This window comes from Lagenorhynchus albirostris, chromosome 5 (genome assembly GCF_949774975.1).
Source record: "Lagenorhynchus albirostris chromosome 5, mLagAlb1.1, whole genome shotgun sequence".
NCBI lineage: Eukaryota > Metazoa > Chordata > Mammalia > Artiodactyla > Delphinidae > Lagenorhynchus > Lagenorhynchus albirostris.
Window position 1 is genome coordinate 87,086,497 of NC_083099.1, and position 20,991 is coordinate 87,107,487.

General features: G+C 44.2%; 2 protein-coding genes across 3 annotated transcripts in view; both read right to left on the minus strand.

The window, feature by feature from the left end:
• The window catches only part of C5H3orf52 (chromosome 5 C3orf52 homolog), a 29,062-nt gene extending 19,802 nt beyond the window's left edge, over positions 1-9,260 (minus strand). Inside the window, exons 1-2 of the mRNA XM_060149346.1 lie at positions 9,123-9,260; positions 3,080-3,209 (exon numbers count right to left, since the gene is read on the minus strand). Of these exons, the coding sequence (XP_060005329.1) occupies positions 3,080-3,209; positions 9,123-9,260 (268 nt within the window). The remainder of the gene's footprint in view (positions 1-3,079; positions 3,210-9,122) is intronic.
• Positions 9,261-16,150: 6,890 nt separating this feature from the next.
• Positions 16,151-20,991, minus strand: part of TMPRSS7 (transmembrane serine protease 7) — a 50,134-nt gene continuing 45,293 nt past the window's right edge. For both annotated transcript variants that reach the window (XM_060149347.1, XM_060149348.1), the window contains 3 exons: positions 19,766-20,034; positions 18,113-18,249; positions 16,151-16,321 (listed from right to left, as the gene is read on the minus strand). In XM_060149347.1, the coding sequence (XP_060005330.1) occupies positions 16,151-16,321; positions 18,113-18,249; positions 19,766-20,034 (577 nt within the window). The remainder of the gene's footprint in view (positions 16,322-18,112; positions 18,250-19,765; positions 20,035-20,991) is intronic.

The following is a 20,991-nucleotide window of genomic DNA, read 5'->3' on the forward strand; positions in this document are numbered from 1 at the left end:
CTCATTCTGGTACCCTATTGGCCCCTCCCCAAATGGGATATCTTTCTGTACTGGGATGTATTTAGTGTACCCTCTGGGTCCACTCCAGCTCCACATTTATTATCACCTCCACCTCTGAGCCTCAGTCTGGAGACTACAGAGCCCCGAGACAGGAGAGTAAGGAGTTGGGAGAAAGGGAAGGAGGAGGGGCATGGCAAATGGAGGTGCTGAGAAACTTCACTTCTTAATGAAACAGACAGCATCACTTCTTAAAGAATGTACACTCATTCTTTTTTTTTTTAATTGAAGTATAGTTGCTGTACAATGTTATATAAGTTACAGGTGTACAATGTAGTGATTCACAATTTTTCAAGGTTATACTCCATTTACAGTCATTGTAAAATACTGGTCATATTCCTCGTGCTGTACAATATACCTAATAGTCTGGATTTCTTTCTCCCCTACCCACATATCGCCCCTCCCACATTCATTAACGAATGCACAGCCTTCGACTCTCCCACCTGCCCTTTTCCCAGACAGCAGCATTTTCTACACAGCGCCCAGAAGTTCTACCAATACTCGATTCATATCAATGGGCTTGACAATCGGACAATGGCTGATTTTTGCAGACTGTCATCCCAGAAGTGCCCGCGGAGCTGCTCTGGGTGAGGCTGGGACTGTCATGGAGGGAGTCCTGTCCCTGCTCCTTTTTACCCATTAAACCCGCCACTGCCTACTATGACCCTCCCCACAAGCCCAAACTCTTGAAAGTTGAGATGCCAAGTAAAATAAAAGTATTTTCCTGATTTAAAAAAAGTAAAAGTTTGAAAATCTCTCTTACGGCATTAACATATTTTAAACACAATTTTATAACCAGACTGAAAACAAAGTTTGCGAGGCAAGTGTTAAAAAACTCTTCCCTGAATCTGATCCTGTGAACTCTCACGTCCCCCTGAGAAACTGTGGAGGAAAATGGAATCCCTTCTTCTGCAGGTTGGTCTTCGGATTTGAAGAGGTCAAATGACCTTCTGAGAATGAAAATGGAAGACACCTCTTGGATCCTGAGGTTTTTTTTTTTTTTTTTTGGCCACTCGGCTTGCAGGATCTTAGTTCCCCAACCAGGGATCGAACCCGTGCCCCCTGCAGTGGAAGCATGGAGTCTTAACCAATGGACGCCAGGGAAATCCCTGGGTCTTGAGCTTTAGAATCCTCAATATCAAACCAACCAAATCTGTGGCATCATCCTTTGTCATAGGCCCCAGATGCCAGCCGATGGTTCAGCCAACTTTTAGGACAGCACTGGCTGGTTGTGATAGGACAAGGCTGTGTGACTCAATTTCAGTTTCAATATCCACATGTGGGAGATGATGGGAAGAGGGAGTATCAACACTCATACCAAAGCGATTGTCCTCAGTGTGATGAAGGAGGGGCAGCACCTCTTATCAACTTCTCCCTGCCTCAGGACCAGCCTCTGGCCTCAAAGACACAGCCATTCCACCTCAACACCGCCTTAAGTAACTAAGCAAACATGCTGCCTGCCTGGGAAGCTCACATGCTAGAGGTTGGCACACCTCATCAGAGTTTTCCTATTTCTTCAGGTACTGTAAAATTTTGAGACAGGAGATGACAGGGCTGGGACAAGGAGGAACAGGAGGTGAATGACAAATGCAGTTCCTTAGGAGAATTCCCAGGGCCCCCTCTGGAGAAACTCAGGGGCTGCCATGCTTGTTCTCATCCTGTAACTTGGTTTGCTATGGAGAATCCAGCTCAACCCTTATCTTGTGATGATTGGATCACCCTCACAAGTATCCCGGTTCCAGAAGAGGCCCCCTCACACCCCTGTACCCTACAATCACCCACACATAGAAATGAAAGCACTTTTCTTCTTTCCTATTTTGAAATTGAAATATTGCCCACTGGGGGCGGGGGGGCGCTATATTTATGCATCATAAAAACCTTAATACTGATAATCATAAAAAAATTAGCAACTACCTAAAAGGTTTTAAAAAGACGTGGAAGGGCTTCCCTGGTGGCGCAGTGGTTGAGAGTCCGCCTGCCGATGCAGGGGACACGGGTTCGTGCCCCGGTCCGGGAAGATCCCACATGCTGTGGAGCGGCTGGGCCCGTGAGCCATGGCCACTGAGCCTGCGCATCCAGAGGCTGTGCTCCACAACGGGAGAGGCCACAGCAGTGAGAGGCCCGCGTACCGCAAAAAAAAAAAAAAAAAAAAAAAAAATGTGGAAGAGTACATCATGCAGTTATAAAAAAAAAGTTCACAAATAATTTTTAATGAATTGGCAAAATGATCTCAATGTAACATTAAAATCCTGAAGGTGAGCCACAGTATGATAAAAAACAATCTGATCGCAAATTATTTTTAAAATGCAAGTAAGAAAAAGACTAGAGAAAAATATAACAAAATATTAATAATGTGGATGGGCTTTATGGGTAACTGAACATGTACTATGTTCATATTCGTAATAAAAAATAAAATGAGATAATGCATGTAAAATATATATTTAGCACCATGTGAGTTTCTGTTTTGTACCACATACAACACAAATATAACAGTGATTTCTAAAATAAGTTAAAATAATGACAGCTTACAGATGCATGGTTCTATGAAGTTTTTTAAATGCTTCCAAATACATTATTCACCATTTTACCATTACAATAATATACTAGGTATATCAGATAAAGTTATCGTTATACAATAATTACCTTTTTACAATAATTATCTTTACTAAACAAATTATTTTAAAAACTTTTCAAACACCATGGGTAAGATACAATAAAACATAGTGTTTATGGAAATTAAAAATTTAAGAAATCTTCAACATCGAATGGGTAGAGTTTAAAGTAAAACAATGACCCCCATACTTTTTCCGGAGTTTATAAAACACACAAAAAAGAAAACAAAAAAGAAAAGCAAAAATCATGTATATCTCCCATCTATTCAACATATCGCAAACCAGTTTTAAATTCATATTATAAACGATGAAGTAGCAGTGAGTACGTCTTTGATTTCAGCGTTTAAGTGTCATAAGCATTACATGAGTTCTCAAAATGCATCAATTTAGTCATGTTTAAAACCTCTTACCTCCAATCAGACATAAGCTTATGATGATGACTATAACGAGACCTAGGAAAACAGAGGCGAGGACCATCCACAGTTTGCACTTTCCAACCAAGTTCTTATTACAGGAGTTCCAAGGGCTTTCCTTGTCAGCCTGGAAAGCAGAGGGAGACTTAGAGGCAGGCATTTGGTTTCAACAAACTTTTTTTTAATACTCACTATGGGCCAGTGACACTGAAATGAAGGCAGCAGGATCCTGACCTCGAGGGGCTCCACCCTACTGAGTCAAGTTTACAAAAGGACAGAATGGAACCTCACAAAGAAGTTAGCAAGAAAATGCTCTGGGGACTCTGAGGTGGGAAGGACAGGCAGGATTTTGAAGGATGGACAGAGAAAGGCATTCCAAACCCAGGAAAGAATATCCTCCCTGCCGACTCACAATGAAATTGGCCAAGAGATGCATCTGATAGGAATGTGGGTTTCAGAGGCAAGTAATGAGAGTTAAGATTAGAGGGAGTGAAAGGTTGAAGCATATCTGAGAGGGTCTTAAATGCTGCCAGAGCAGTTTGGACTTAAATTGGCGTGTACTGGGAACTCATTGAAGGTTTTTGGCACAAAAAAGCTGAGGAGAAGATTAAGAGAATGATGTATAGTTTAGACCAAGAGAACCTTCTGCTGGGGCCCAGACTCTATGTAATAAGGGCCTGGAAAGGGAATGAAAGGGAGGACAAGGACGGGAGAGATATCAGAAAATAAGCTGCAATGTGTGTAGTGAGGCAGAGGGTGGGGTTAAAGTAAATAATTTCAACCACTCTGGTCTACTGAACATCAACACCGTTTTACTTCATCTGAACACCCCTGCAAGGGAGGTATTAACCCATTTCAAAGATGCAGTTGGGAGAGATTAGCCAGGACTAACCCCTGCTGCGTGACACTGCCCCGCTCACTCGCTCTCCCATTGGTCTACAGGGGCCCCCAGGCACTGCGTGGGGCTCCAGGTTAAGAGTGCGCCCGGCCACCTCCACGCTCAGTACTGCCACCTGCCCCTAAAAGGTCCCATTCCTCTCCTCCTACTTCCTACATGGAGACCATGGGAAACAATGGAGTATGATGCGGAAAAAATGTGTTTCTGTATCAGGATCCCAATCCCAGCTATATCACTTAAAGGCAGGGTGACTGTCAGCAAACTCCTTACTGAAACTCACCAGCCCCAAGGTCCTCACCTGTAAAACACACAAGTAATAAATCTAGCTCACGGGGCTGTTATAAAAACTAGAGATCACGCACATGAAGCACTTGCTAAACAAGGGTAGAGCGGAGGTCACACTCCGGAGCCCCTGAGCGCACTTGACACTGGCTCCCAACACACAGGAGCCAGTGGTTACGTGGAGTATTCACCTGCCTCGCCAAGCGGCAGCAGGGCACTTCCTGAATCCGCGCCTCGTTAACTTTCTCTTCTGTCGTGATTTTAGTGGCAGCTATCAGAAAAGGAAACTGTCCACCCAAGGACTACAGTTTAATCTTTCTCAAGGAGAGGGTCCAAGCCTGCATGTCAGAATCACGTGAAGGGGCATTTAAACAACACCCAGGCCCTACCCGGACCCAGGGGATCAGCTTGCAGGGAAGGGGGGAGCAGACCCAGTTTGTCAATGTAGACTTCCCAAGGTAAATCAGCTGCTTTACGAGAGGTGGACCCCTGGTCTGGAGCCTCCCTGCTCTTCAGGAACCTGGTCAAATCTCTCCTTTCGTGGAGGCCTCCCTACCAGCCCACCCGTGGAGAGATCTCCCAGTACACACAGCTCGTCTGTCGCTGCCACTGCTGCCTTGTCTGGTTTCAGGTCCGAATATAAACAGATACTGGCCTATCTTCCTAGGGAAAGTGAAACCACATAGAAGGAAGGGTGGCTCTTAAAATTCCCCACTCTTATATCCCATACCTCTGCCTCATACAAGTAACAGGCACTTAATAGACGTGTGTTGCTTAGTTATAGTGGGCGCCCAAAATTTTGAGAATGCACTTTGAGAAGCTCTAGAGTAGAGGTCACACTTTGGAGCCCCTGCATGCCCTTCAGGTGGGGTATGAGGGGTACAGTAAAGGCCCCGTCAATATCTGGACAGAGGGAAACCCTCTTGAGGTAAGCGGGTGTGGAGTCCAGGGACGGCACCACCGCTCACCCCTACCCACAGACTGAGCATTGCTCCAAGGTCACCAAAGCTAGCGGCTCAACAAGGCACACAAGAAAGAGGAGTCCCAGTATAAGAAGCCTTGAACTTGAAACATATCTTGAACTTGAAACATATCTTCCTATTTACAGAGCTCCTGAGACACATGCCATTTCCAGTCCTTGTACAAGACACAGCAGGAACCATAAAGATTCGTGCAAAATGAAATGGTCTGGAGTCTCAAATGAGCCCATGAATGAGGGTCAATGCACCTCTTTGGCCCTTTGTGCCTTCACCTATGCTATCCCTTAGAGACCACAAACTAGGACGCTGGTGGTGTGAGGAGACCAATATTCTGACTTCCTGGGGGAACTCAGCTCAGAATTATATAGCCCTCCTCTGTAGGAAATGCCTCTTCCTGTCCAGCCCATCACTGCCATCCTACAGGCCGGCCCCTTCTCTGCCGTCAGCCCGAAGGCAGAGACCACTATCCTTTGAATGACTAATCTTCACATATTTTAAGTCATCGTAAAATGGTCTGTCAGACACACCCAACCCATCAACAGAGTACAGCGCTGCTCAGCGGTCTGCACACCAGAATCAACACAGGAATCCTAGTTTTTCAAAGTGCCCCCAGGAGAGTCCACCCTGCCTTGAGAGAGCCTCTGATCCAGCAGATGCATGCTACCCACGCACACTGGGCCATGGAAACACAATGTCTCCTTCACGGCCTTCTTTAGCATTTCTTGCCCAAATTCTAGGCCATGAGGAGAGGCCACAGACAGGTTCTTCTCCAGAGTGGCTTCTGAAGATTTTTGCAAACTGCATCTTACACTCTATGATGGCAGCATATGGCCCAAGAATTTCTGTGACTTTCCTCTGACTATTCCCCCAGATATATTCACATCCCTCTTCAAATAAGGTCCAAATACATGACATAAGGTCCTGAAACAATGGCAGGACTACATTGGCAGGATACAATGGCAGGATACAAAAAGCTTTTCTTCTCTTTGGCTCAATTAGGAAAAGGTATTATATAGATCAGGGGAAATTTTTCTTAGCACACAGTAAAATCTATATTTTGTAATCTTCATTGTGGGATTTAATCCACTTGTTGACTCAAGCACAAAAGAGCCAGCCGATTCTTGTCCTCAATTCTGAACAACACATGTCAATGGGCTAATTTTTAGCTAGCCCATTCATATATGTATTGCCTGCCTCAAAACTACCCATGGATTATTACTGCTATTATCAAAATGATGCTGCCATCCCTTAAAATGCCTCTGGGACTTCTACCTGAAAACTGAGGTCCGAGTCCGTGAAATGAGCCATAAAAGAGAAGTAGTCTTACTCAATTATCCCTAATGCCTTTTCCAGTTTTGACCCAACTATATTGCCATGTTTACAGTGATGGCAGGCAAAGTGAAGTTCACTGGCTTACAATCTTTTTCCCTCAAGCCCCAAACCCAAATTAAGAAACAGAAAGTTCTTTCTACTGCCTTTGAATACCCTCCCAGATGAGCCCTTCCAAGTAGGAAGATATCCATGATATGGGATGTCTTCTTCCCGATGATTCTCAAACTCTTCCCTGCTCGTCACGCATCTACCCGTCTGCTCACATCTCCCTCATCATGCCAGATACGCTACTCAATTCCTCATATTTCACCTACGTTCCATAACTTACAGAAACTAGTAATAATATATAACAGGCAATTATACATAAATAAATATAAGTTATATACGTTTATATATTCAAATTATGTACATATATATAGACATATAAAATAAATCAACAAAAGCAGCATAGGTTTGAAAAACAGCCTGAGTTCAGTCTCAGAGCCACCACTGGGTGAACTTGAGTATTTTGGTAACTCCGCCTGAGTCTCAAGTTCTTCACTCAGTTTCTTCTTCTGTCAAATCAGAATGCCACCCCCTTCCTCTGAAGTTTGTTGTGCTCATTAAATGCATTTATGTAGCAGAAGTGTTTGGCACATGATAGGTACAAAATATATGTTTAATAAAAACACATGGACTTAATGCTACATTTCAAAGTTGGAAATCTTAACATACAGTTTAAAGAGACCTACACACAAAAGTCTTAATAGTCTGGATCTTGCGCTTGTGGCTACATTAGTTGACTTTTCAAGTTAAAATACACTTCATCTGATTCTATGGAACCAAAGAGAATGATTTACACATTAGATGAGGATTTTTTTTCCCTCTTTTTAAAAATTATTCCTCTTCAAGCATTTCTAGAATGTTCTCCAAGTGTTGATGTAACCCTTCATCTTCACGCCATTCTGTCCCTCACACAGCTTTCCTACTTCCTACACAGCTTTGTATTTCCTACAAAGCTGGTTCACAAGGAAGTCTCAGATATCTGTATACACCTGGCTAACAAGGAAGTAATTAAAACATGAAAAAGCAATCTCTACCAGGTAGGTTAAATGATAATAAAATACTGACACCCTGTATGTGTCCTGCACAGTCTACTCCTCCACTGTATTCAACATGCATTCCCAGGCCTCACAAAGAAGACTGGCTGGCCACATTACATTACCACCAGTTGACAGCTGGGAAAACATAGACCTTAGTGCCTTGCCTTGGGACACACCTTTTAATGGGGAAGTTGTCACCAGAATTCAGATCTCTGGATTCAGTCCCAAACCATGGAGTCCGTGGGGTGTCCTGGGTCTATCTGACATGAGGCAAGTACTCCCAATTCCCCCTCCTAGACATCGCCTTGGAGGATCCATACGGCAAGTCCACAGTTGCAGCCACTTGCACAGAGATCAAATCATCTTCCTCCAACTTTCATTTTTCTATGGTATTCATCTTTCATTCAAATATAAGGTAGCAAATTACTCTCCAGGGTACCTATAAAAGCAGACTTTACAGTATTACTAGGAATCAAGGAGGAAGCAAAAGCAATGCTTTCAACTTCTGAATTTCCTGCTTATCCCCGAAATCAACAGTTGAGCTGCCAAAGGGATGGCAGTAGAGGAGAGGGCCCTAGAAAAATCAGATTGGAACCATATGTGTATATATGTGGAGTTCCATATACCAAGTAAACATCAAGCCAGTTAGAAGGGTTAATCAGAAGGTAGAATTCAAAGTCTCTGCTGTGTTACAAGCATTTGATCAGAATGAATAATTTTCCTGTCCCTGTTAGAGCTGAATCAGAAGAGTTCAGCCTAAACATCACCAGGGACTTACTTAGAAACTGAGACGAGGCCAAAGCGAATGAGGCGGTCTAGTTCTTTGAGACAAGAACTTGTAAATTATTCCCCTTAGTTGAGCAGGGCAAGTTCACCCCCCAGGCCTTCTGTACTTGCTCTTTTCTCCCTTCTCCCCTACATCTCTTCCTGTGAAATCAAATGGCCAGACTGAGAGAAGACAAAAAGTGTAGACCCAGGGGATGGCGAGCCGGGATGGGGGATGGTGGGCGGTGGGTGAAGGCTGGGGGAGGGTGGAGGGTGAGGGCAAGTAGCAAGGTCGTATAGGAAAGGAAGACAAATAATTCTCAAGAAAAGGAGACACCAGTTATCGCTGGTTCTCTCTACTGGAAACAGAAAAACCAAATTAAAAGTTAATGAACTTTTTAAAACCACCTCTACCTCTGGGGATTCTCTCTCTGAAGAGAGGAGCCGCACACCTCCGGGATAAGATTCCTCAAGTTCCTTGGAGCCGGAGGGATCCGAGGGGCCTCGGGCAGGCTCAAGGTGGAGGGCATTGTTGTGTCTGCTCCATTCAGAATATTCCAGCGCGCACCACCGGCGCTTGGGGTCTGCTGCGCCCAGAAAGCTGGCTGGAAACCGGAAACTGCGGTGCCAGGCCCGGGTTCTGGCCAGCAGCCTGGCTCAGAGCCCGTCGGATAACGCTGCCAGAGCGAAGACGGCCTTACCTGAACTGGGCAGGGCTCCTCCTCCAGAGGAAAGATGCCCTGGACGGCTCCACTGAGAGGCGTCTGCTCGTCTGGCTGCCCCTGAATCACCGAGAGCTCCAGGTCATCTCCTGGCGATGGGGGCCCGGCCCCCTCCATGGACCGGGAGAGGAGGATTAAACAGCCCGCCAGAAAGCAGGTCGCGTACACCCGAGGGTGCAAAGTGGCCTCGAGCGTGGCTTGCCCTACGCCCCCGGTGGGCGGGGCGGGGAGCCCTCGGGCGGTGGGCGGGGCCTGGTGGGGCGTGGGGGGTTGGACGCGGGCTTTGACGCCCGGGAAGCGCCCCTAGCTCCCGCCAGGTGCCGCAGCCTTGGTCTGCTGTGAGCTCCGGAACACAGAGGAAGAGGGCTGTTTTTCTGGTTTGTTCAGGGCGCTGCTTGCTCTGCCTTTTGCTATTTGTACATATACAAAGCAGAAGCTGAGCCGAGGGCCTGATTGGGCGTCGGGCTGTGGCATGGATGGACATTCCACCCTCCTCGAGGAGCTGTCTGTTGCACGGGCTTGCCCCAGTTTTCGCTGTCTAGCAAAATTTCATTCATTTAATCAACATATAACTATGAACATATAACTATCTCCTGCGTGCCAGGCATCGTGCGAGGTTCTGAGCCAATGAAGGTGCATAATACGAATACACTCCTTCCTCTTACGAGTCCAGAGTCAGGCAAAGACACCGTAGTGAGTGGTGGAGGGAACAGCAGGCTCAGGAACCAGGCTGCCCAGATTAATCCCCTCTCACAGGGTTCCTAACTGCGAGACCTTGGACTTTCATCTTTCTGTGCCCAGTTTCGTCATCTGGAAAGCTGACATAAATGTTAGTACCCCCCTAAGGGAGTTGTTGCCCGATTTATAGAGTTGATGTCAGCAGAGCACTCAGACATATAGCAAACATTCATAAACGTTGGCTATTATCTACCTTTGGGAAGAGGGTCAAGATACCCCACCATCACCACCACCACACACACACACACACACACACACACACACACACACACACACACACACAACCTGAGGAAAAAGTATATGCACCCACTCACAATCCACAGTCCATAGTTCAGAACTTCTGGTCTTGAGAGCCTGAAATTATGTTTGCTCTGCAGGGTGTGCCGATGCTCTCAAGCTTCTGCTCAGAGCTGGCTTGCTTCCCTACTTCTTCCCTGCCCCCAACAAACATACATACTGAGATGAGTTTGAGACCTGGACCTGGCACATATAAATCAGCTCCATTTCAGAAGATGTTGACTTGTGCCCAAAAATCCAGCACCCTCGATGCCTACAGTTCAGACACTGCCTAGATATGGGGTCTCTAGTTGTCTCTTGCCTGCTGCCAGCTCATCTGGACTCTGGACTCCATCTGCCTGCTGGATGGGGTTGTGCTAACTGCAGCCACTCAGCTGCTGGCCGGCACTGACTTCTGCTTTCTCTGCCCTAAAAGGCAGGACTCAGTCTGCATTCTCAGCTGGGATTTTGTAAGAGGCTTTCTGATGAAGGAGCAAGGGTTAAGGGAACCAAGAAGGGCCACCAAGGCACCCAAGGACTAGCCACAGGAGAAAGCCCTCCATACCCTGAGGCTTAAAAGGGACTAGAGCTTGATTAAAAACTAGAACCATCAGGTGGGCCCTCTTGATAGGATCCGTAGTCACAAAAATTTGCAGCCACTGCCAGGACTACAGTCCAGCAGAGAGGAAAAATTCTCTGATCTTTGTCTCCACCTGCCAGGGTTTTGCCCGTTAACTCCCACTGGAAACTGGTGATGGAGGTTGGGGGTCGGCCTCCCAGGCTAAGAGCAGAGAATGAATCAGAGGTGAAAAGAGAGAGGAACCTGCATGTATACCTTTCCTTGCAATAACTAACTTCTAGTCTTCCTTCTCAGACATTCAGTGGTCAGTAGACTCCTCTGGTCTGACCAGATTCCTCTTCCTGGCTGGCCCTTCCTTCTCCCATTCTGTTGCCACTCCCCACGTCTTTGTTTATGATGCTCCCTCTGCTTGAAATGCTTTTCCTTCCACTCCAGCCCACTTTCTGTACGGACAGCTCCCCTTCATCTTTAAATCCAAGCTGAAACACACTTTTCCCAGTAAACCTTCTCTGCTTCCCTTCCTCCACCAAAAGTTAGCCACACTCTTCTCTGCTACCCATACACATTGTTCCTGTGCTGACCACGTCACATGTTCAGTCTAATTTAATTCAACAAGTAGTGCTGAATTCTTGCTCTGTGTCAGGCATTCTTCTTGGTGCTTGAGATGTAGCTGAAGAGATAGCTAAATAAAACACAATCACTGCCATTGTGAAACTAATATTTATTAAGGGGGAGCAAACTTAAATAATGTTTTTAGAATATTAGGAGGTGGTGCATGCTATGGGGAAAAAAAAAAGGTAAAGAAGAGTATGGGAGGTTGGAGAGCTGAGCGGTGCGGTTGGGAGTTGCGATTATAAATAAGGTGACCAACTTAGGCCTCATTAGGAAAGTGAAATTTGAGCAAAGAGTTGAAGATGGCGAGGAATTAGCTCTGCAGATTTCTGAAAGAAGAAGGAACTCCGGGACAAAGGTCCTGAGACTGGAATCTGTCTGACTTTTACTGTCTGAGAATCAGTAAAGAGGCCAGAATGGCTAAAATGGAATATAAGCAGGAATTTTTTTTTTCCTTGTCTGCCTCCACCAGTTGTTTAATCTCCTCGAGGTATCTATGTTCCCAGTACTCCGCTCTGTATCCAGCACAGTGCCCTCTGTAAATGTTGATTAATTTGAATATTCTCGGTAATGACGGCTTGCTAGACCCAGGGCCTTAGACCCTGACTAGAACCATTAAAACCTCTCTAACCCTGACTCCTATCCTTACCCAGCCCCAGACCACCTTTCCCATAATTTCCTCATTTGACTGCAGGAGCTCATTCTCAGTGGGAGATTCCCTCTGTTGTGTAGGATGGACTGTGGCTATCTTCCAAGCCTGGTTTCTCCATGAACAGATGTCTAAAATCTCCTTCACTCTCCCAGAGAACCAGAAAGCTACTGTTTCCTGTCACAAACATATTCTACACCACATCTCTCAATGCCTTCTGAGTACCACGAGGCGAGGTTTATTAATTCTCTTATCTAGACTCGAATGCATTTCCAGAATTTCATAAGACTAGCCCTTGTACACTGTTGACATCCCTATGGTAGTATAGGTTTTGAAGACAAGAAGAGTTAGGATCAAATTTAAACCCTCACTAACTGTGTGTTCTTAGGCAAGTTGTTTAAAGTCTATGAGCTTCTTTCCTCCTTATAAAATGATTCCTACCCAGTAGAGTTAGGAGGATTAAATGAGGTAATTAAAGTAAAGCATTTATTCCTGTGCCTGGCAAAAGCAGAATCGCAGTAAATATTCCTTTCCTTTCCATAACTATGAGTATCTCTGTAACTAATACCCACCTACCCCAAATTCTTTGCACCCAGCAATAACGTTTGATTCAATGTACTTTTTTGTGTGTGTGTGTGGTACGCGGGCCTCTCACTGTTGTGGCCTCTCCCGTTGTGGAGCACAGGCTCCGGACGCGCAGGCTCAGCGGCCATGGCTCACGGGCCCAGCCGCTCTGTGGCATGTGGGACCTTCCCAGACCGGGGCACGAACCCGTGTCCCCTGCATCGGCAGGCAGACTCTCAACCACTGCCCCACCAGGGAAGCCCCAATATACTTTCTTTTGATATTGATTTGTGTTCCTGTCTTGTCACATTTTCTGGATTGCTGACACTTGCTCACACCTCCCCATATTGCCTGAACTACTTAAATTCTTATTTGCAACCTGTTCCTGATTTCTGATAACTGCAAATTTCTTCATCTCCAGACAGCTGACCTAGAATGTAGGTGAATGTACCAACTTCTACTTGAGGACTTTTTTTATCCTGCCAGTCTGACTCTAAACTGAAGATTTTCAGATGAGTTAGAAAGAAGTGTTTCTCCCTGGAGGTAGAACCAGGTTTAGATTAAATAATTCTTGTTGAAGTTTAGGAATTGTGAATAAGGAATCAAATTCTATTTAGATTTCTTCTTGCATTTTCTTCAAAACTGACTTCTATAGGGGTAGCTTTTTAAAGGATATTGTTCTTTCATAAATAGTTCTTTAAATGTGTTTTTAAAAGTATACTGTTCTTGCACAAATAGTTCTTTTTAATATAATCTAAAAATTATTATTGACTCAAGTACTTTAGTTCGTTCAAGGGGGTCAAATGTAAATAACATTAAAAAATTCAAACATACTTCTTGCCAAGACTTGCTGACCAGTATAAGATTTTCAATTTTGCTTTTCTTGTCATAGTACTTGCTCTTCTTTCTTCATCTTCTTTAAGAGCAAATAATTTCCTAAATGGTTATCATATAAAACAAAAAATAAAGTAACATCATTAAAATGAGGTCACCAAAGCATCTCATTAGCTTCAAATAGATCTATGCCTCTTCAAAACACCACATTTTGGGGGCTTCCCTGGTGGCGCAGTGGTTGAGAGTCCGCCTGCCGATGCAGGGGACACGGGTTCATGCTCCGGTCCGGGAAAATCCCACATGCCGCGGAGCGGCTGGGCCCGTGAGCCATGGCCGCTGAGCCTGCGCGTCCAGAGCCTGTGCTCCGCAACAGGAGAGGCCACAACAGTGAGAGGCCCGCGTACCGCAAAAACAAACAAACAAAAAAACACCACATTTTGTACCCGTATGTTGACAGATGGCAAGCAGTACTATGCTGAACATCAGCAGTTAGAGCAATTGGATCAGCCTCTCAGGATAATCAAGCAGAAAACAAATGAGAAATAGTTGGTTGGCTTGTGGTATTTCATTTTGCAGTTTTCCAGGCACTGTGAAGGGTGAGTCCCTACAAATTCTCCCCAATAGTCTAGCACATGAAAATGCTCCTGTCTTTGTTTTTGGAGACCATTCCACTCTGTTAACTAAACCAGTCTTGGAATTTGCCTCTACTCACACCTTTGCAAAAATAAAGTCGATATTCCTACATCATTCAGGTTCTAAAGGCATCTTGGCATGAAGTAGCCAAGTAAGTTAAACTGGTGTTTCTCAACCTTTTCCCCATGTCTGCACTGATGAGGAACATGGTACACACACATTAGCACCAGCAAGTGCTTAGAATGGTAGCATGTATGCGTGGTTTGAAAACTCCCTCTGATGAATCTGATAGATCATGCTAGCCATCCTCCATCTCCTCACTGAGATCACAAACTTATGCAAAGTTGTGAGGTATTTTGTTGAATAGCAAATCTCCTTAGAAGTCACCATAAGTAAAAAGTACAATTCACCGTGTACCTAAGTCACAGCAATACCAGGCAAAATAAACCTAGGTTTTAAGAACTGTCAGACTAATTTGTTCTTCTGTGCCATGGGTTCAGTAGCTAAATCTCCCTTTGTGGATTAAGGGGAACACTTGGCCCTCTGAATTGCACTATGCCACAGCCAGTTTACTGAATCCTCAGGGACCTATTCAGAGGTGTATCGTTAAAACATTTTTCCTTTATCTGAAGGAAACAGTCTTTCAGCAACTCAAAATATGTTTTGTGAAATGGAAAACATTCACTATCTCAGGGAAATCATATCCAGGTTTCAGTCTTACTATCTGATCTGGGTTATGACACCTTTTACTCTCTCTTCTTTTGCTGTTACATTAAGATTTTCCGAGGTCCTATAAAATCCAGTTTCATTATTTTGGATCCTACTTAAAAATAACATTGCTATTACTTTCTTTAACTTTGTCACAGGGAAAAAAATAATATCATTCTTCTCCTTTCTGCTGTTTTTACCTACTTGGTGATATTGTTAAGTACAGCCTCTATTAATGAAAAGTTTATTCTGAGATTATGTGTGAAACACTCTAAATCAAAACAAAATAAATCAATAACTATGATGTATTGAGCATGTACTATAGGTTTACAACTATGCTAGGTATTGCACGGCTCTGATAATAAAAGAAAGTTTTGGCCATTGGAGTTTTATAAAGGGATCAGAAGTCAGATGATAATATTCTGAAAATTTTCACTTTCAAAACAGTCATCCAGGGCTTCCCTGGTGGCACAGTGGTCGAGAGTCCGCCTGCTGATGCAGGGGACACGGGTTTGTGTCCCAGTCTGGGAAGATCCCACATGCCGCGGAGCGGCTGGGCCTGTGAGCCATGGTCGCTGAGCCTGCGTGTCTGGAGCCTGTGCTCCGCAACGGGAGAGGCCACAACAGTGAGAGGCCCGCGTACCGCAAAAAAGAACAAAACAAAAAAAACAGTCATCCAAAAATTCCTTTGTCTTTCAACTGCTGACCAGCATTGCCACAATTTTCTTAAATCCCCTGTAAGTGCTTTCAATCCAACTACCACAATGCTTCATTCTATCGTTTTAGTGAAGATTACTAATTAGTAATTGACAAATAAGTTTTGTTAGTTGTTTGATGGTTTCTCTGTACACAATATTACCATGTTACAGCTGAAGAAAAGTCCTGTGATATGGTTAGACAAATTGGATTAGAAAATAAGGAAAATATAGGTACTTCCTCTGTCAATAACTGAGTTTAGCTTTGTTTGCATTTGTGAAGGAGTCATTTTTATGCATTTAATTTCATTAGAACACTGAAGATCTGGCATGGTTTTTTTAATGGAACTTATTTCAATAAATCAGTTTTGCCTGGATCCTTATAAATATCTGCCCTTGAATAGGAACATAAAGTAAGGTATGGATTCTTGAGCATCTCACCCACTTTTTATCTTATTTTAGAGGTTTGGTTCATGACATTAGTTTTCTTCCATTCCTGAATCAATGGCCCTTTGACGCTTAAGAATGAATACAGCTCTATCCTTGAGGCAATTTTTCAGGGAATAAAATACATATTAATCTTTCTGTCTTTCAATACCAAATGTATGCAATCTGAGAGTTCCAGAAGAAAAAAATTATCTCGTTTTACTGATAATTATTGCATTCTTTTTAAAAGAATCTATCACATAAAACACAGTCAAAAATCAAAATTGCACAATTACAAAAGAGAAGGGACATATTTATGAATCCAGGGAACAAAGTTTGACACCCTTGTATAAACACCAGGAAAGTTTGGTCTTCCACATCCATGTCCCCAGCTAACAATGCCAGTCAAAATCCATTTTCCATCACTTTTTCTTCGACAGGACAAAGGTCCACCCGAATCTCCCTACACAAGAAGATAATGTAAGTAAAAAGCACATTTGTCCCATGATCATCAATTTTGCATTAAGGTGTCTAATGAATTGTGAGCCAACGCCTACTCTGACAGGTTCTTGCTTGGCTAACTACTATGCAGTTTGGGGAAGTAACAAGAAATAATGTGAAACTTCCAATGTCATTTTAGAATTATTTTTCCTATAATCAAAAGGTGCATTCATCATAAGAAACTAGATTCTTTAGGCCAAGAGTGACATTAGAAGATTCTTGCAGAGGAAACAATTCTCACATACCTCCAAAAAAATAACAAACCTCAATAGTAATAATAATGACAATAATAATAATAGCTAACATTTATTTAGTGCTGGTATGTGCTAAGCACTGTTTTGGGTCATTTAATCCTCACAAGAACGTTTTGAGGCATGGTTATCTTGGAAGGTAGGTTGACTTCTACCTCTAGGTCATGCAACTTTAGTGTTGGCTCATGGCCCTGAGGAAGAAAGAAAAGGAGACCCTGTTTAGCTGGCCAGGTCCAATTATGAAACCCCAAGGATCACTGGCCGATAATTATCACAGAGAAATCACCCTCACTTGAGAGTCCTTTCTGACATCTTAACTCCAAAAGCTAAGGCTGAAATAATTCAATGTTTAAACAGAATTCCTACTGTGCTCAGTATTTAAAGTATAATATCTGGATTTTTATTTCCTTATTTTGGAGCATACCTGAAGCTACACCTTACTCAGAGGCAAAGATAAAAAAAGCATTCCGAATGTGTCCCTGGGTGCCACCCTTACAATTCTAAACCCGATTAGGTGGATTCTAACTAGTAGGAGACTGGGATCTTTTTATTTTAACCGTTGCCACACCAACTCTACGAAGTCTAATTTAACCTCTAAACCCTGGTGGCTATGGGGAACAGGACTATAGAACCGACTAGCTGCAGGAAGCACCCAAAATATAGTAGCTTTAGCATTACAGAGGTAAATGTTCAAATCCCAGCTCAACTAGCTGTGTGACCTTGGGTAATTTACTTAGGCTCTCTGTGCCCCAGTTTCCTCTTCTATAAAATGTGGATGAAAGAATAATTTGAATGAATTTATGTAAAGGACCTAGTACAGCTCTTGCCACAAAATAGGAACTTAGAAGATAGAAGTCACTACAGTATTATAATAAGATGATTTTTAAGGTTATGTAAAGATGCGGGAACAGCTCCCCTGCCCTCCTCATTCTCTAAATCATCTGTTCACTTTTTGGCAATCAAATAGATATCTGCATACAGTGGAATCTGAGGCTCATAGGAATGTCCCCCCAAAGATGACCTTCAACTTCACCACTGTCAGGAGGCCTATCCAGAGGCATAAAAATGAGTGTCCCTGTCGCCTCTCCCACTCCTCTTTCCTTTCCCCCAGCCTATGCGTTAAAGGAGTAAGTAAATAAAACACTGTTTCTTTAGAAGGTACATGGCCACTGCTAAGAAATAGCTAGTGATCCTAAAACACTGCGTGTGTGTGTTCTGCTTTGTTTTTCAGTTTTGGGTTATAAGAAAATCATGGCAGAATGATAAATGCTGACTTCATTCCCTAATTGTTGGAGGAAAATACATGGCGACTAGAAAATGAGTTTTACAGATCTGATTACTATTTAATCACCTTTTCCTGATCTCAGACTATTGGATTATAATTAATATATGAATGAAGGTAGGCCCCTGCCCGAGTTATTGCCCAGTGTTGTATAGATTAAACGTGAAAGCATTTATGGAAAGTACGACATGTTAGGCAAGGGAAACATAAGATGACTTACCCTGCAAGCATCTTTCTTGCCTGACATGACGCCCGCACAGAGCATCCTCGAAGTGATGATCCCATAGGTGGAAACACAGAGGGTTTGGTCAATGAGCTCTACCTCTGCTTGCTGCAAAACAGGGGAGCCTTTATTGTCTGGAAAACACATAGAAGTAGAAATCACAGTAATGATTACATTTACTTTATTAGACAATTTACTCATTTTCTCCTTTTACCCTCATAACAATTTTTTTAGGTAAATTCTATCATGATAACCATTCTTCTGATGAAGAAATGGAGGCTTAAGAGGATAAAGGACTTAACCAGTAGCACAGGAATAGCTAGGAACAGAGCAGGATTCAGACCCAAGGTCTGACTCGACCATCTGAGCTACTGTGCCATACTCCTTCACCAGGTACCTCTGGCCTTCAGGACTATGAATCAGCAACAGTTATTACCAATGCTCACTGGTCAGGAAGGTCCCTTAAGTGGAGCATGTTAACTGACATATGGGAGTATCCTCGGAACCATAAAAACATAACACTGTGGATATAGCTCTTTCGCTTCCTTTTCTAACCTCTGTGGCTAAGATGATTCAGAAAAATAAACACTCACACACTCATGCTTGTAAAGAAAATGTCCCATGATATGGTGTTTGAATAGACTCTTTCCTCTTGTGATATATGATGATGTAATTAAAGCCCTGAGCGCAGTCCTGATAGGTTATAGGTGTTCGAGCAGTGATCTGCCTTCCCTCAGCAGGGCCAAACAGGTGGTGAATTTCATGATTTCAATAACTAAATGTAGGCAGTTAGCACTGGAGAAGCTGCCCATAGTGAATCTTTAGAGAGTGTCAAAGCAAGGCCAAGATAAGGTTCAAGACTTACAGAAAATGTATCTGCCCTAAGCCCTTGGAAATGACTGCAAGGGAATCCAAGATGACTGGGAGATCAAGGGAAAGCATTAGCTCTAACCTTTGGATTAAAACTTTGGATTCTTCTCCTTACTGTGTATTTAGAATCCTAGGCCATAAAATCCTTGGCAGGACAGACGTAGGGACTTCCCTACCATAAAGTCTGACCTTTGTGCATATGAAAAAAGATGCCCCCTCTGGCTGGAAGAATTGTAAAAAGGTATCCCCTCTGGGTGGATCAATTCTAGGCTGATTTAACCCCCTATGCCTGAATCTGCAGTCTGGGAAGCTAAGGGCAGGCTGGATTTCAGCCCTCACTCTCATTCACTTGGCCAGTTAGTTGCCCTTGTGAAGAACATACTCGTATTATCCTCCAGACAACTGTCTATGAGTTGACACCGTAAGGTGTGTGTATGTGTGTGTGTGTGACAGAGTATCCTTCACTTCTTTATGAAAATCAGTCAATTTTTTGGATGAAAGGGAGCTAGCAAACCCCTCTGAGTTTGCAAAGAGCCCATACTATCTATCCAGTGCCTTGCTCAGAGACCTTCCCTTAAGAAGTGGGTCCTGCTTCTTTTTGGGCAAGGGGAAACATCATAAAACAAGAACTATGATACTCTCCTCCATTCCACCTCTCAGAGTTTTAGAAGGCTCAATGAGGTCATATACAAAAACCCTCTCCATGAACCCTAAAGCACCACATCAACACGAGTTACTACGATCTGGAGAGGAGGGCATGGCGTTCACTGACACACACACCTGCTTCGTGCCTTCGCCCCCAGCCGGTCACCCAGCACTTCTCTCCACTGCGCACTTTCTGGCCAGCAGGAGGAATGCATATTGGCTGAATGAGCTGTTTCAGGGTCTCAGGCCAGGCGACACTGAGCTGTAGCAAGGCAATATCATAGTCAAAGGTCTGGCTGTTATAGTACTCGTGGACCACGATTCTTCTCACTGGGGAGACGAACTTGGCATTCCCCTGCACGTACATGCCAAGGTGAGCAGTCCATGGTGTGGGGTCGGAGAGTCTGGTACAAAAGGAATGAAGCATGGAGTCAGAGGCCTGAAGAACCAGACATGGTTTGGAAAAGAGCACTCCACAGGGGGAGGAGGGCTTCAGGAAGGGAGGTCTGACTTTCAGTCCCTATCTTAGTCGTTGCCTCTGTCCATGGGCATGGCAAGGAGCACAACTTCTCTGAGCCTCCCTTGTCTCCTCAGTAAAACCAAAGATGAAGTAAGGTAGAGCAGGGCTGGTGAATGATAGCTAAGGTCCAGAAAATGTCCTCAACCACACTCTAAGGACATGCTGGCGATTTTCTTGCCACCAGTATTTCAGGAATCACACACAGGTCAAGATGGTTAGTGACTGGAATTCATTTGTTACCTTCTCCCTATTCATGCTGACAGTGGTATTCGATGGAGACAGACAGGGCCTGTAAGACAGTGGTCTGGGGATCCTTTTGCCAAATTCAAATGATATGAATACCAAAATAGATGAGAAATCAAAGTATTCCAAGCAGGAATGTAAGGAAACTCCTTCTTGAAAACTACCAGAAGCCTTAAAGGTCACTACTCTAGGGCTTCCCTGGTGGCGCAGTGGTTGGGAATCCGCCTGCCGATGCAGGGGACACGGGTTCGTGCCCCGGTCCGGGAAGATCCCACGTGCCGCGGAGCGGCTGGGCCCGTGAGCCATGGCCGCTGAGCCTGCGCGTCCAGAGCCTGTGCTCTGCAACGGGAGAGGCCACAGCAGTGAGAGGCCCGCAAAAACAGATCACTGCTCTAACTGTTCATACTTGACTATTCACAGGGTCTCACTCCCTATGAGCCCTTCCAGAATTCTAATCCTGACTCCGCTAGGCTGGCATGAAGTCACCGAGGGTCTTATAACCTCCACCTGAGGTTTCTGTCTCCGTGGGTGCAGCAGCTTTGCTCTGGTGGGGTGAAGAGAATGTGGAAGCTGTGGGAGAAAAATAAGGACAGATCCC